General features: G+C 49.9%; 1 protein-coding gene across 4 annotated transcripts in view; it reads right to left on the reverse strand.

The window, feature by feature from the left end:
* PGAP1 (post-GPI attachment to proteins inositol deacylase 1) overlaps positions 1-15,184 on the reverse strand; it is a 123,583-nt gene that overhangs the window by 64,544 nt on the left and 43,855 nt on the right. For all 4 annotated transcript variants that reach the window (XM_066577279.1, XM_066577278.1, XM_066577280.1 and 1 more), the window contains 5 exons: positions 14,647-14,730; positions 13,751-13,800; positions 10,927-10,978; positions 7,950-8,027; positions 5,995-6,070 (listed from right to left, as the gene is read on the reverse strand). In XM_066577279.1, the coding sequence (XP_066433376.1) occupies positions 5,995-6,070; positions 7,950-8,027; positions 10,927-10,978; positions 13,751-13,800; positions 14,647-14,730 (340 nt within the window). The remainder of the gene's footprint in view (positions 1-5,994; positions 6,071-7,949; positions 8,028-10,926; positions 10,979-13,750; positions 13,801-14,646; positions 14,731-15,184) is intronic.

A 15,184-nucleotide genomic window follows, 5' to 3' on the forward strand; every position in this document is an offset into this window, starting at 1 on the left:
CTCCCCAGCGTATCCTCATCTCAGCGAGGGAGATTCTCCCCAGCGTATCCTCATCTCCGCGAGGGAGATTCTCCCCAGCGTTACCCCATCTCCGCGAGGGAGATTCTCCCCAGCGTTACCCCATCTCCGCGAGGGAGATTCTCCCCAGCGATACCCCATCTCCGCGAGGGAGATTCTCCCCAGCGATACCCCATCTCCGCGAGGGAGATTCTCCCCAGCGATACCCCATCTCCGCGAGGGAGATTCTCCCCAGCGATACCCCATCTCCGCGAGGGAGATTCTCCCCAGCGATACCCCATCTCCGCGAGGGAGATTCTCCCCAGCGATACCCCATCTCCGCGAGGGAGATTCTCCCCAGCGATACCCCATCTCCGCGAGGGAGATTCTCCCCAGCGATACCCCATCTCCGCGAGGGAGATTCTCCCCAGCGATACCCCATCTCCGCGAGGGAGATTCTCCCCAGCGTATCCCCATCTCCGCGAGGGAGATTCTCCCCAGCGTATCCCCATCTCCGCGAGGGAGATTCTCCCCAGCGTATCCCCATCTCCGCGAGGGAGATTCTCCCCAGCGTATCCCCATCTCCGCGAGGGAGATTCTCCCCAGCGTATCCCCATCTCCGCGAGGGAGATTCTCCCCAGCGTATCCCCATCTCCGCGAGGGAGATTCTCCCCAGCGTATCCTCATCTCCGCGAGGGAGATTCTCCCCAGCGTATCCTCATCTCCGCGAGGGAGATTCTCCCCAGCGTATCCTCATCTCCGCGAGGGAGATTCTCCCCAGCGTATCCTCATCTCCGCGAGGGAGATTCTCCCCAGCGTATCCTCATCTCCGCGAGGGAGATTCTCCCCAGCGTATCCTCATCTCCGCGAGGGAGATTCTCCCCAGCGTATCCTCATCTCCGCGAGGGAGATTCTCCCCAGCGTATCCTCATCTCCGCGAGGGAGATTCTCCCCAGCGTATCCTCATCTCCGCGAGGGAGATTCTCCCCAGCGTATCCTCATCTCCGCGAGGGAGATTCTCCCCAGCGTATCCTCATCTCCGCGAGGGAGATTCTCCCCAGCGTATCCTCATCTCCGCGAGGGAGATTCTCCCCAGCGTATCCTCATCTCCGCGAGGGAGATTCTCCCCAGCGTATCCTCATCTCCGCGAGGGAGATTCTCCCCAGCGTATCCTCATCTCCGCGAGGGAGATTCTCCCCAGCGTATCCTCATCTCCGCGAGGGAGATTCTCCCCAGCGTATCCTCATCTCCGCGAGGGAGATTCTCCCCAGCGTATCCTCATCTCCGCGAGGGAGATTCTCCCCAGCGTATCCTCATCTCCGCGAGGGAGATTCTCCCCAGCGTATCCTCATCTCCGCGAGGGAGATTCTCCCCAGCGTATCCTCATCTCCGCGAGGGAGATTCTCCCCAGCGTATCCTCATCTCCGCGAGGGAGATTCTCCCCAGCGTATCCTCATCTCCGCGAGGGAGATTCTCCCCAGCGTATCCTCATCTCCGCGAGGGAGATTCTCCCCAGCGTATCCTCATCTCCGCGAGGGAGATTCTCCCCAGCGTATCCTCATCTCCGCGAGGGAGATTCTCCCCAGCGTATCCTCATCTCCGCGAGGGAGATTCTCCCCAGCGTATCCTCATCTCCGCGAGGGAGATTCTCCCCAGCGTATCCTCATCTCCGCGAGGGAGATTCTCCCCAGCGTATCCTCATCTCCGCGAGGGAGATTCTCCCCAGCGTATCCTCATCTCCGCGAGGGAGATTCTCCCCAGCGTATCCTCATCTCCGCGAGGGAGATTCTCCCCAGCGTATCCTCATCTCCGCGAGGGAGATTCTCCCCAGCGTATCCTCATCTCCGCGAGGGAGATTCTCCCCAGCGTATCCTCATCTCCGCGAGGGAGATTCTCCCCAGCGTATCCTCATCTCCGCGAGGGAGATTCTCCCCAGCGTATCCTCATCTCCGCGAGGGAGATTCTCCCCAGCGTATCCTCATCTCCGCGAGGGAGATTCTCCCCAGCGTATCCTCATCTCCGCGAGGGAGATTCTCCCCAGCGTATCCTCATCTCCGCGAGGGAGATTCTCCCCAGCGTATCCTCATCTCCGCGAGGGAGATTCTCCCCAGCGTATCCTCATCTCCGCGAGGGAGATTCTCCCCAGCGTATCCTCATCTCCGCGAGGGAGATTCTCCCCAGCGTATCCTCATCTCCGCGAGGGAGATTCTCCCCAGCGTATCCTCATCTCCGCGAGGGAGATTCTCCCCAGCGTATCCTCATCTCCGCGAGGGAGATTCTCCCCAGCGTATCCTCATCTCCGCGAGGGAGATTCTCCCCAGCGTATCCTCATCTCCGCGAGGGAGATTCTCCCCAGCGTATCCTCATCTCCGCGAGGGAGATTCTCCCCAGCGTATCCTCATCTCCGCGAGGGAGATTCTCCCCAGCGTATCCTCATCTACATGGAGGGATTCTCCCCAGCGTATCCTCATCTACATGGAGGGATTCTCCCCAGCGTATCCTCATCTACATGGAGGGATTCTCCCCAGCGTATCCTCATCTACATGGAGGGATTCTCCCCAGCGTATCCTCATCTACATGGAGGGATTCTCCCCAGCGTATCCTCATCTACATGGAGGGATTCTCCCCAGCGTATCCTCATCTACATGGAGGGATTCTCCCCAGCGTATCCTCATCTACATGGAGGGATTCTCCCCAGCGTATCCTCATCTACATGGAGGGATTCTCCCCAGCGTATCCTCATCTACATGGAGGGATTCTCCCCAGCGTATACCAATCTTCATGAGGGATTCTCCCCAGCGTATACCAATCTTCATGAGGGAGAGTTTCCTCAGCATATACCTAGCTATGTGAGGGAGATTATCCTCAACCACTGCTGTATACATAGGCAAATGTAGAAAAGTACCCTCCTGTATGCCAGGTATCCCACGGCTAAATCATAGATAAAGATGTACATATAGGCACAGGAAAATGAACCTTTTCCTTTAACCCCTTCTCCACAGCGGCCATTTTCTCTTTCTTTTTCATTCTTCCCTCCCTCCTTTCAAAAAAAGAAAATCATAACTCTTATTTTTCTGGTGACATGGCTACATGAGGACTTTTTCTGGGACAAGTTGTATTTTCCCATGGTACCATTTAACGAACCAAACAATGTACTAGAAAACTTTGAAAAAAAATGAGTGAAAAAAAAAAATGCAACAACGAAGGTTGTTTTTACACTGCTCATAGTGAAGTAGAAATCATGTTATCCTCTGATCATCAGTGTGCTTACGGCTATAGAAAAATAATTTTTTTGTACTAAAATAAGGAAAGGCTTGAAAAAAAAACAAACAAAAAAAAAAAAAAGTGTGACCTGTCACCATGTTAGGTACGCCATAATAGATGCAGCTACATGAAAGCTCTTTATTGAGGTGACTTGTAGTTTTAATTAGTACCATTTTGGGGTACACTCGACCTTTTGATCACTTTTTTCACTTTTCTCTTAGAGATGAGGTTCCCAAAAAAGTGCATTTCTGACACTATTTTTTCTTCTGATGGCGTTTGCCGTGCGGATAAATATATTATAATAAACTGGACTTTTACAAACATGGCAATACCAATTATTTTTTATATATATGTGTATATATGTATAAATCAGCCTGTCAATCAGTGCTCACAGGGGTGGGGGCTGCAGAAACATTCGCCTCCTACTAAAGCTGTGCATAGTCAAACACCATAATATGTTTTGTGCCATTTGGGTCAATAGCAGGAGGCGCCTCCCCACCCTCTTCCCTCTAATACTGTGCAGACCTTAACAGACCTACTTGTAGCTGTTTCTAGTCAGATTCTCAGCCTGTGTGATGCAATTACATGATCCCTACTGTATAAACTGCCTAGAGGGGGACATAAACTCCTGTCACAGTTACTGATGATCACACAGCTTTAATAGAGGAGATCACAGCTCATCCTCCTGACTGTATACCTATCGTTCTGTAGCTTATTTAGGTAAATACAGAAGGAAATGATAATTAAACTATCCCCTCAGCAAGCAGAGATGGTATAGCCTCCTGTTAATGAGGTGCGGATGTATCACGGGATAGATGTGAAAGTAAAAGAAAAAAAAACAAAAACCTCACTCTTAAGATGCATCAGACAGGGGGCTGCACGGCACAGCAGTGACTGCAATACACAGAGGAAACCTCCAGAGTGTGGCAGCCAATCAGGTGAGGGGTCAGGGGTGGAAAAATGTTTTTGCAGGGGTGGCCCTTTAAAGCCATTTTACATGAGAATGATTTTTGGCAGCACTAACTGATGCTTATGCACGAGATGCTCTGACATCTGAGAGAGAGGAGCGTTTTCATAAGTTATGGTCTTGTAACAAATGTTTAAGCAAGCGTCAGTCAACTTCTGTAGTGTTGGCCGCCTGCACACGGGCAGATTTGCATTGCGGAGTCCACAGTGGGCATCCGCTTCTGGACTCCACAGTGGGCATCCGCTTCTGGACTCCACAGCAAACACCACCCCATAGCATGCTATGCAAATACAGGACTTCATCTCCATGAGCGAAAATCGATTTTCTGCTCGCGAAGGAGAAATCGCGGCATGCTGTGATTCTGTGTGGGCTACACACAGACGGCTTCCATTGAAGTCAATAGAAGCAGTCTGTCCCGCAGCACTTCTGCGGTGGGCACTGCAGAAGTGTCACGAGATCAGCGTCATCACCTAGCACAGGCGCCTACTGTGCAAGCGCGGCGGGCGACATATCTGCAGCACAGAAAGAAGACGCCAGACAGGTACGCAGGGGTCACCGGTTGGGCACCAGCTCGAACTCTGCTGCCACATGCGGGGTCCGACCCGCCCGTGTGCAGGCGGCCTTAGTCAGCGCTTGTTAAGGGCAATTTATCTGCCAATGTAAAAGGACATTATCGACTACCTCTACATGAGCGCCAGCAGCAGCCTTGCAATTAGAGCCATCACGCGGACGTTAATGGCACTTGTGTATTAGCAGCCTAAAGCATTAATTACTGACCTGGACCTGCAACTTGAAGCCATGGCAAATGCAGGAGCAGCCTAGCAGTTTCCTGGCATGGATAGTGCTTTCAATGTTTTGCTGACGCTCATGTAATACCCTGAGGGCGCCGGCCCTCATTCAGGTATTAAAGCCTTACGAGTGAAGAAGCAGTATATGTTCTTAAAGGGTTGTGCCAAGTTATAAAGTTACCCCTTATCCACAAGATAAGACATAACCTTATGATCAGTGGGGTACAACCACAAGGACACCCATCAGTCCCAAGAATGGGCTCCCAAAAGTTAGTACATGACTGGAGCAGAGGTTGCACTTGTGCGCAGCGATTCTATTCATTTCAACGGGAACGCCGAAAATTGCCGAGCGTTTGTACTCAACAATCTCTGATGGTCCCATTGTGCATCAGCCCTGCAAACAGCAAGCAGCAGGGTCCCAGGCGGCAGACCAAGGCCAATCTACTATTCCTAGCCTATTCTAAGGACAGACCATCAGTAGCTTACAGCTGGACAACCCCTTTAAGAGTCTAGAAATGACAAGTGAAGTTTCAAAACACAGAAGCCTAAGGGTTCATCCACATCGACTTAAATAGGCCGCGTGCTGCGTATTTATTCTTCACGGGTGCAATATGCAGTGAATAGAACCCATCGCTTTCAGTGGGTTCATTCACAACTATGTATGTGTTCACATAATATCTGGTTATGTGGAAAGCTACACAGCGTGTCGTATTCTGCACCATAATAGGCCATAGAAGTGATTGTGCCAGCACCAATGTGCAGTGAATGTGCATGAAACATGCGTAGTCGTTGCATACTTGTACATTGAAACAACGGACCCGCAAAAGGGCTGAAATACGCAGGAAGAGGAGTTTTTCAGCCGGTGAATATGCTGTATATAAATGGAGCCGTGTCCGTGTGAGTGAGCCCTTAAGGTGCACCATGGTCCACGGGGCTACGAAGCACTCATGTGTTATGTTCAGAATAAACTGTACATACCGAATGAGAGCGCATGTGGGACGGTCACCGGGGTGGTCCTCAGCTCTTCATTTAGGAACTCACACTCCACTGAAAACTAATGATACAAGAAGATAAAGTGTAAGACACAGGAACTCGTGAACACGAACACGCACCACCGGGCTAATGCCTGAATCAGGGGTACGAAAACGACCGGGCACTGCGGGGTAATAGGCCTGAATCAAAGAAACTGCAAGGAATCCTGAAGTTAATCTGTCATGGTGACAAACCACTAATGAGCATAAGGAGAGCTGCTGCACCCATCGAGCACCCCCAAGCTTCCATTTCAGGAACTACCATGTCTCCCTGAAAATAAGACACTGTCCTATATTACATTTTGCCCCAAAAGAGGCACAGGGTCTTATTTTCAGGGAGGTTATGTAGCAGACTCTGTCCAGGTCCCTCCCGCTGCTTTCCGGAGCTCTGGCACGGTTCCTGCAGTCCTCGGCTGTTCATACATCACTTCCTGGTTACAAGATTTATAAATCCTGCCTCCAGGAAGCGATGGCTCTGATTGGTTCTCAGAGCACTGCTCAGCCAATCAACAGCCATTGCACTGTGGAGGCAGGATTTTTTAATTGAATGGTGTTTGTCTCAGGGGAGTCTATCTCCAGCAGCAGGTTCTCTTCACTCCGCAGCAGACATTGCTATCGCCGCCGGAGATGCAGAGACGAACACTGCTCAGCCACTTCATAAATCCCACCTCCACAACACGATGGCTGTGATTGGTTCTTTATGTGCAGCATTGATTGGCTGAGCAGTGCACAAAGAACCAATCACAGCCATCGATGTGGTTGTGTTCAGAATTGGCCAATCACATTTCCTGATAGATAGCAGTCAGCACTCCGCTGCCATGGTTTACAGCGATTCTGATTTCCGCTTTATAAAGTTCAGCTCTTCTAAGAGGATTTTCCTGACATTTTCTTAGTTGGTCGGTAAAGATCTTACAGCACATCAAAGGGGTCTGATGGTTGGAAGGTATCAGTCAGAAGGGGACCAAAATATTTCCAAGGCATTACATGTACCATGGAGCACCGGGGAGACTGCAAACGTGTCATCAAGTAATTGTTTGCTGACATTTTATGCACATTTTATACATTTTTAGGTCACCCAATCCCATTTATAAGTCCTTTATCTATATTTATACTCATTTATGTTCTCACTGTTGCCTCACTGTCGTTCTAATCCAAGTATGTTCGCTGCGTTCTACTGATGTGCGCTCTTTTATCTCTATTGCTTACTGCAGTATTAATTCCAGCTTAACTGATGAAGGGGTCCTGCACCCCAAAACACATTTGTATTGCCGACTATTGAATTTACCAATACCACACACCACTCTCTCTCTCCAGTTTTGGAAGGTAGCGCCATGGACCAGGGCTTATGCTTCTGTAGCCCAATTATATACAACCCCCTCCCCAGTGGAGTATTTATCTGGTTGGCAGCACCTCCGCCTATCCTACATTTGTTTTATCACTACTGCCCCTAGTGGGCGTTATCTGCTACACGGGTTTGCCCCACCCACTTTCTTTTTCTGCCTCCATATTGGGAACCTTGGCAGTAGACCACCCCCATCTACTATGGATGACCTATCCGAAGGATCAACCATCTATAGTTTACAACTGGATGACCCATTTAAGTATTTATCCAGGGGAAGCAGACGTTCCTGTAGAGGTCAAGGACATTCTAGTGCCAGGTTAGCAAGTAGCATCCAGGAGTGGGGTCTACACCACTAGTCCCAGCCTTACATCATCCCGTGGTGAAGTGTCGCCACTATTACATGACGACCGCGGTCATTCAGCATCAGCCTATGTCACAGTTTACGGCTGCTCGCGGTGCGGTATATGGAAGTATCCCACGGACTGGAATGGGCCTGCAGAGGGGGTCACCCGTCCTGCCGACTACACAGATGACTAAGTATATGATTCGGCATTAATTACCTTGCTGTTATTAGTTTCTGGCAGGTAAAGCACAAAATGAGAAGCATTAGAGAAATCTTCAAGCTTTAAGGTTACAGCCTATAGTAATAAAAGGAAAGAAATCGTATTACTTTTATTATACAAGAACTTGTGCAGAAACAGCAGGACCAGCACGCCGATGATCCAGCAGTGAAATCAGAGGATCTTTTAACCCCTTGAAATTTTCCGGGACGAGCTCCACTGCCCATAGTGATATAGCCTGGAAGATTTCCGGGCTATGTATCACTATGGGAGCTGCAGAGTACAATGCCATAAGCTGTGGCAGTGTGCTCTGCCTGCACAGACCCACAGAGAGCAGTGCAGGACAAAAAAGTAGTGAGAAGATAGAACCGATCTGCCGGCAACTTCCTGCTTCTTTTTTAAACTCCTGCACTGTTTACATGTTGCCACAGAGACCATAAGCTTGTCAGAAGACGGCCGATGGTCCCCGTGGGCAGGGAGAGCTGGTGATCAGGCACCAGCACTTACAGCACAGAAAACCTCCCATCTCTGCTGTTTAACCCTTTGTATGCCGTGGTCTGTGTGACCGCCCGCAGTGTCATCAGGGGGTCCTGATGGGTCTCTGTGGCCTTCGGGTCTTCCAGCTAAAATTAATACTCAGCATAGCAGAGTATTAGTATCATGAAAAAAAAACAAAAAAAAAAACAAAAAACCCCCAGGCTTTTCACTTTACAAAATTACACATGTGGTATCCATGTGTTCGCAATGACCCAGAGAAGGAAGTTAGTACATTATTTAACCCCTTAATGACTTGACCCCTACCCCCATGGTGCTATGTAATGTATCATATAATCAACTGAAAAACTTTTTAAAAAATTTAAAGTGGAGTAAAATGGGGGGAAAAAAACCCGACATTCCGCCATCATTCAGTGCGTCTTGTTTCTACGGCGCACAAACTGCAACAAAAGTGACATGATAACTTTATTCTATGCGTCAGTACGATAGACAAACTTGTATGGGGTTTTTTTGGCTGTAGTACTTGTATTTTTTTTTTCAAATATAGTTAATTTTTTAAAAATTATTTTCTGCTGCATCTTCTGCACACAGTAACTTTATTTTTCCGGCGACGTAGTTCAGGGCTCATTTTTTGCAGGATGTCCAGTAGTTTACGTTATTGCTAATTCAGACTACATATGACTTTTTAATCCTTTTTTATTGCATTTTTTCTGGGAGACAGGGTGACTAAAAAAGTGCATTTCTGGAGTTCATTTATTTGTTTTCGGAGTACGTTCACTGTGCGAGGTAAATAATGCGCTACTTTGGTAGATCGGACTTTTACGGGCGCGGCGATACCAAATATGTATTTATCTTTTAGGATTTAGATTTTATTATAGATATGGCAAAAGGGGGGGGGGGGTGATTTAAACTTTTTTTTTTTGTTTTAAATTAATAAAACTGTATTGCTTTTTTTTCTCTTTTAAGCCCCCCTGGGGGACTACAGTATGCAATGTTTTTATTGCTCCTGCAGTATGATGCCATAGCATTACATCATACTGCAATCTGACAGGCAGTTCATCAAGGGGGCCATACGGGACATCGGAGGACTTAAATGCCGCTGTCAAAATTGACACTGAAGATAACTGTACTGTAGTCACTATAGATGAGCGAGTATACTCACTAAAGGCAATTGCTCAAGCGAGCATTGCCTTTAGCGAGTATCTTCCCCGCTCGAGACGGAAGGTTCAGGTGCCGGCAGCGGGCACGGAGCTGCGGGAGAGAGCGGGGCGGAAAAGAGGGGAGATCTCCCTCTCCCTCTCTCCCCCCCGCGTCCTCCTGCTGACAGCGCTACTCACCGCTCCCCGCGCCGGCACCCGAACCTGCAGTCTCGAACGGGGGAGATACTCATTAAAGGCAATGCTCGCTCGAGCAATTGCCTTTAGCGAGTATACCCGCTCATCTCTAGTAGTCACTAATACAGCACCCATGTATAACTGGTATCTTCTGTATCTGGGCAATACTTTTTTTCAGAAACAGTATGGTGGCATTACGTGGTCACAATGTGGGGTATAATTTGGTCCTCAAACAATTATTGGTATCACTCCGTCACTATGTAATCATTCTTGTACCCAGAACCACTTTGGATTCCCAATCGGAGATTCTGTATTATGGCCATGACACTCTGTGATCCAAGACTGGTTCAGTAGCCTGCGGAGGTTCAAGGTGACACAGTCCTATTCTGCTTATAGAAAAATGGATTTGCTTGTTGTCCATTCTTTATACACAGTGAGATGACGGGACCAATCTACACCAAATTTGCCACATAGGTAAATCAGGCGCTTCAGGAAGTTTTTGAACCGGTTTCAGCTCCCTAGGACCTATAGGACATTCACAAAAAAAATCAGAATACAAAAACACAAATATTAAAAAGGGTTGCCCTGTTACTGGAGACCCCCACTTCTAAAGGAACCCCTGTATTAAAATAACTTAGTCAACTATACTTGCCACAGCCCTCGGGATCCAACACTGCAGCCCCGCTCTGGTCCCAGTGATTGTTGTGACAGATAATGTCATCAGGTGACCGCTGCAGCCAATGACAGGCAGCAGTGACACATTCATGAACTCCTGGCATCACGGGGCTCAGAATGAGAGCGCCAACGTTGCAGCCTCTTATTGGCTGCAGTGGTCACCTGATTTCCTGTGACATCTATCACAGCAATCATTGGGTCCACAGTGGGTCTGCAGTGCTGGATTCCAGCAGCCTCGGAGGGGTACGTATAGTTCACTTCATTATTTTAATATGGGGAATGGCAGCTCAATGGGATCTCCACGTCACACAGCTGCATTTTAACTAGTTCCATGAAATAGACCCGTCCCGGGGAATCCTGCTAGAGGATTCTAAAACGCATCTGTGTGGAACCAGCGGGCCATGCCTGAGCAAATACAATAAGGGCTTCTCATGTATTGGATATTTTTTGCCCCCCAGTAATGTTGCACTTACCTTGGCAGTAGGCAGCAGCTCGGCCCTCCAGGACAAATCTTCAAGTTCTGTACTGAGAAAATATTAAATATATAAGACAGAAGTTATAAATCAAAACTGAAAAGACCAAACAGAAAGGATTTCCAACAGGAAGAAAAAAATTAATTTGTGGCCGTATGAGGGCTTGTTTTTTTGCGTGGCGAGCTGTTCTTAGGGCTCATGTCCACGGGCAAAATAAGAATTAAAATCCGCAGCAGATTTTAACGCTTCTCCCGCGCGCGGATCCGCACCCCGTAGGGATGCATTGACCACCCGCGGGGTAGATAAATACCCGCGGATGGTCAATAAAAGGGATTTTAAAAAAAATGGAGCATGAAAAAAATCTGGACCATGCTCCATTTTCGTGCGGGTCTCCCGCGGGGACGGCTCCCGCGGGCTTCTATTGAAGCCTATGGAAGCCGTCCGGATCCGAGGGAGACAAAAATCAGATTTTACTCACACGCTCCAGTTCTTCTCTTCACCGCGGCGCAATCTTCTCTCAGTCGCGGCCGGATCATTTTGCTTCGGCCCGGCGCATGCGCGGGGCACGTCACCGACGTCATCATGCACATCCGCCGAGCCGAAGAAAGAAGATCCGGCCGCGACGAGAGAAGATGACGCGGCAGCAGAGGAAGTATCCGGAGCGGGCGGGAGGTGAGTTAATTCTGATTTATTCCTATTTTCAGTGCTCATGTCCGCGGGGCAGGAGGGACCCGCTGCAGATTCTACATGGAGAATCCGGAGCAGGCCTGATTTTCCCCGTGGACATGAGGCCTTATTGGCATCATTTTTGGGTACAAACTGTATAGTGCATCGTATAACTTATTAAACAGCAGAAAGTAAATGCTAATTGTTTTCTGGTGATTGGTCCGGCAATGTTAAAATTATATATAGTTTTCTTTTTGTTTCTCCACTGTTGTATGATAAAACCCCTAACTTCCATAACTTTTTACTTTTCCATGGACGTAGCTGAGCGGCAGCTCAAGACTACTGTGCCGATGCTGGGTGAGCAAGAGTAGGGCACAGCAGCGGGGACGCCACTCACAGCGCTCCCGCCTCGTTCGGCCACAGGGGAAGTGGCCGCGGGAGTAGACAGGTCCGGGGAGGGAGGGGGAGTTTGAAGGACCAGGAGGGGGAGGGCGGGGGGGGGGGGTAAGTCTAACAGTTAGCCCTATCAGTAAGACTGTTACACTTACCCCTCACCCCAACACTTAGCCCTCACCCCAACCCTTCATCCCTGTCAGAAATAACTGCAGATGCTGCATGAGTTTAGTGGGCTGCGAGGACCTGCAGCCAATCAGGCACAGGGGGCGTCAACCCCCTGTCAATCTTGACTCCACCAGTTCTTTCTGGTGGTGTCAAGATACCCTAATACCAGTCTGCTCCATGCCCCCCTCCATGAAAAGGAATTGCAAGCAGCAGAAAAATGAGGAAGACCACCTGAAAATCAGAACTTACAGGGTGAGGAGAACCTGGGGTATTTTACATTTTATTTTTCGATCATATCGTCCTTGGTTTCGTTGTTTCTTTCCATTTTTGCTTTTTTAAATACCGTTTGCCATGCGGGCTAAAAATGGTGTTGAATTTATTGTACTGGTTATTACAGATGCAGCAATAACAAACATTTTCTATTAGATCTTTTTTTAAATTTAATTTACCTTTGCTTATATCACTCATATAATACACTGCAGTACTGCAGTGCACTGTGTTCTTCTCTACATCAAGGCATGACGAACCCAGAGGCCACTGCATGTCATCCGGTTGTTGTGGCTGGCTGGCGGCCAGCCGATATCACAGAGGACGTTCCCTCCCTCCGCTAACCCTTTACACATCGCAGCTAGCGCTGTACATAATGGGCTGGAAGAAGTTAAACCTAATATTCACTTCTGGTTTGAACTACTGATTAAGTGGTGGAATTCCTCTTAAAAAGGGCTTGTCTGATTTCATCTTTATTTCCCCCAAATTCCTGCTCTCCATGTGTAAAAGTAATAAACAGTCCCATACTTTCCTCTCCCGGCTCCGTTGACAGACTGCAGACAGCCTATTTATGGGATGTCACAGGCTGCGGCTGCATGTCACCACAGACCCGGTGCAGACAATGGCGCTGGAGCTGCAGGGACCCAGGAGAGGAGGGTATTACTTGTACACACAGGGAGCAGGCAACCCCTTTAACATCCATGAAGGCCCATGTGCTATGTGACACAAGCATTCTGCTGTCTTCATATTCCTGTTTTGGCTGACATTGCTTATCCTGATATAACGGCAGCTTGGCTAATGCAATTACAGGAGGGTGCATGGCAAGCACTCTAATCTGCTCTGTACTCCTATCCTTAGAATTAGGCCATCAATAGTAGATCGGCAAGAGTCTGCTGCCCGGGACCTCCACTGATAAGCTCTGGCGTTGTACTCATACACATTGCTTATTTATGCAGGAAGCAGACAGCTCCGTTCCCCCTGCAGTGGACAAGCTTGCTATTACAGGCAAAGTTTCTGTTTACTTAATTGGGAAATAACCTGCAATACCAAGGCTGGCCTCTGGAGTGGGAACAGAGCCGTCTGCTTCCTGCAGAAATCAGCTTAGTGCACTGGCCAAGGGAACTGCTGAAAGGCAGGACTCCCAGGCAGCGGACCCCTGCTGATAGCGTATTCAGAGTATAGGCCATCAGTAGCTTATAACTGGACAACCCCTTTATAACCCCAAACACAGGAAACCCCTCTCTGCTGGACACTTTCTTGAAATGTAGCACAAACACAACACTACAGCGACATGTTGGTGATAATGTACAGGAGTGTAAATACTACATACCACTTAGCTGACTCTTTATCGCTGCAGCCGAATATCCAACTGTGAGTGAACTGCACAGAAACAGCAAAGGGTTAAACAGAAATCAACAAGCTTACATTTAGCAGCTGGTTTTGGCATCATAATGATGGACTGGATCCAGTCCATCATTATAAACATTGGTTTTTATCACCAGATATTGCAGCCGACTCCGCCACTCCCGCCCCACGCGGCAGCCGACTCCGCCACTCCCGCCCCACGCGGCAGCCGACTCCGCCACTCCCGCCCCACGCGGCAGCCGACTCCGCCACTCCCGCCCCACGCGGCAGCCGACTCCGCCACTCCCGCCCCACGCGGCAGCCGACTCCGCCACTCCCGCCCCACGCGGCAGCCGACTCCGCCACTCCCGCCCCACGCGGCAGCCGACTCCGCCACTCCCGCCCCACGCGGCAGCCGACTCCGCCACTCCCGCCCCACGCGGCAGCCGACTCCGCCACTCCCGCCCCACGCGGCAGCCGACTCCGCCACTCCCGCCCCACGCGGCAGCCGACTCCGCCACTCCCGCCCCACGCGGCAGCCGACTCCGCCACTCCCGCCCCACGCGGCAGCCGACTCCGCCACTCCCGCCCCACGCGGCAGCCGACTCCGCCACTCCCGCCCCACGCGGCAGCCGACTCCGCCACTCCCGCCCCACGCGGCAGCCGACTCCGCCACTCCCGCCCCACGCGGCAGCCGACTCCGCCACTCCCGCTCCACGCGGCAGCCGACTCCGCCACTCCCGCTCCACGCGGCAGCCGACTCCGCCCCTCCCGCTCTACGCGGCAGCCGACTCCTCCTATCAGCGTGTGGTCTCATGTAAGCGCTGCTAATGGTTATTTGCAATATCCACAAATCAAAGGAAAAAAATGTAAGCATCTTACCAAGAAGGTGCTGCGACAGTGAAACTGGCCATACGTTTTTCTCTTTTCATGTAGAGGAAATGCATAACAGGCTTCACTGTTGGCCTGTTATCAAGGAGAATCAAATGACATATAAGGTTTCGCATGGTATCCTACGGCATATCAATCCACATTTGCTTTAACTGCAGGATGTCCTGTACATATCACTGAGCTGACATGTTCCCTCGTACCACTACTAGATCATCACACCAGCAGGGGGCAGTCCACAGCAAAGGCAGGATTGAGGTGCTCACCCTGAGGTCTCCAGACACGAACAGGTCCATCGCCAGCGCCCAAACTTAACCTGGATTCATCACTGAAGAATAACACAACCCAGTTTGATGCATCTTAATTCTTCTCCCCAATCCTCTTATCGTAGGCCTGCAAACCAAAATAAAGTCGCTAGAGTGTGTCCACCGGAACCTGGGGGCCCCACTGACTCAACACTAGCGGGAGGCATGCCGATCAGCCAGCCACAAGTCCAAAGGTCCAGCTGCATTCCCCAGAAGCAGGGTGTCCA

This window comes from Eleutherodactylus coqui, chromosome 8, assembly GCF_035609145.1.
Source record: "Eleutherodactylus coqui strain aEleCoq1 chromosome 8, aEleCoq1.hap1, whole genome shotgun sequence".
Taxonomy (NCBI): Eukaryota; Metazoa; Chordata; class Amphibia; order Anura; family Eleutherodactylidae; genus Eleutherodactylus; species Eleutherodactylus coqui.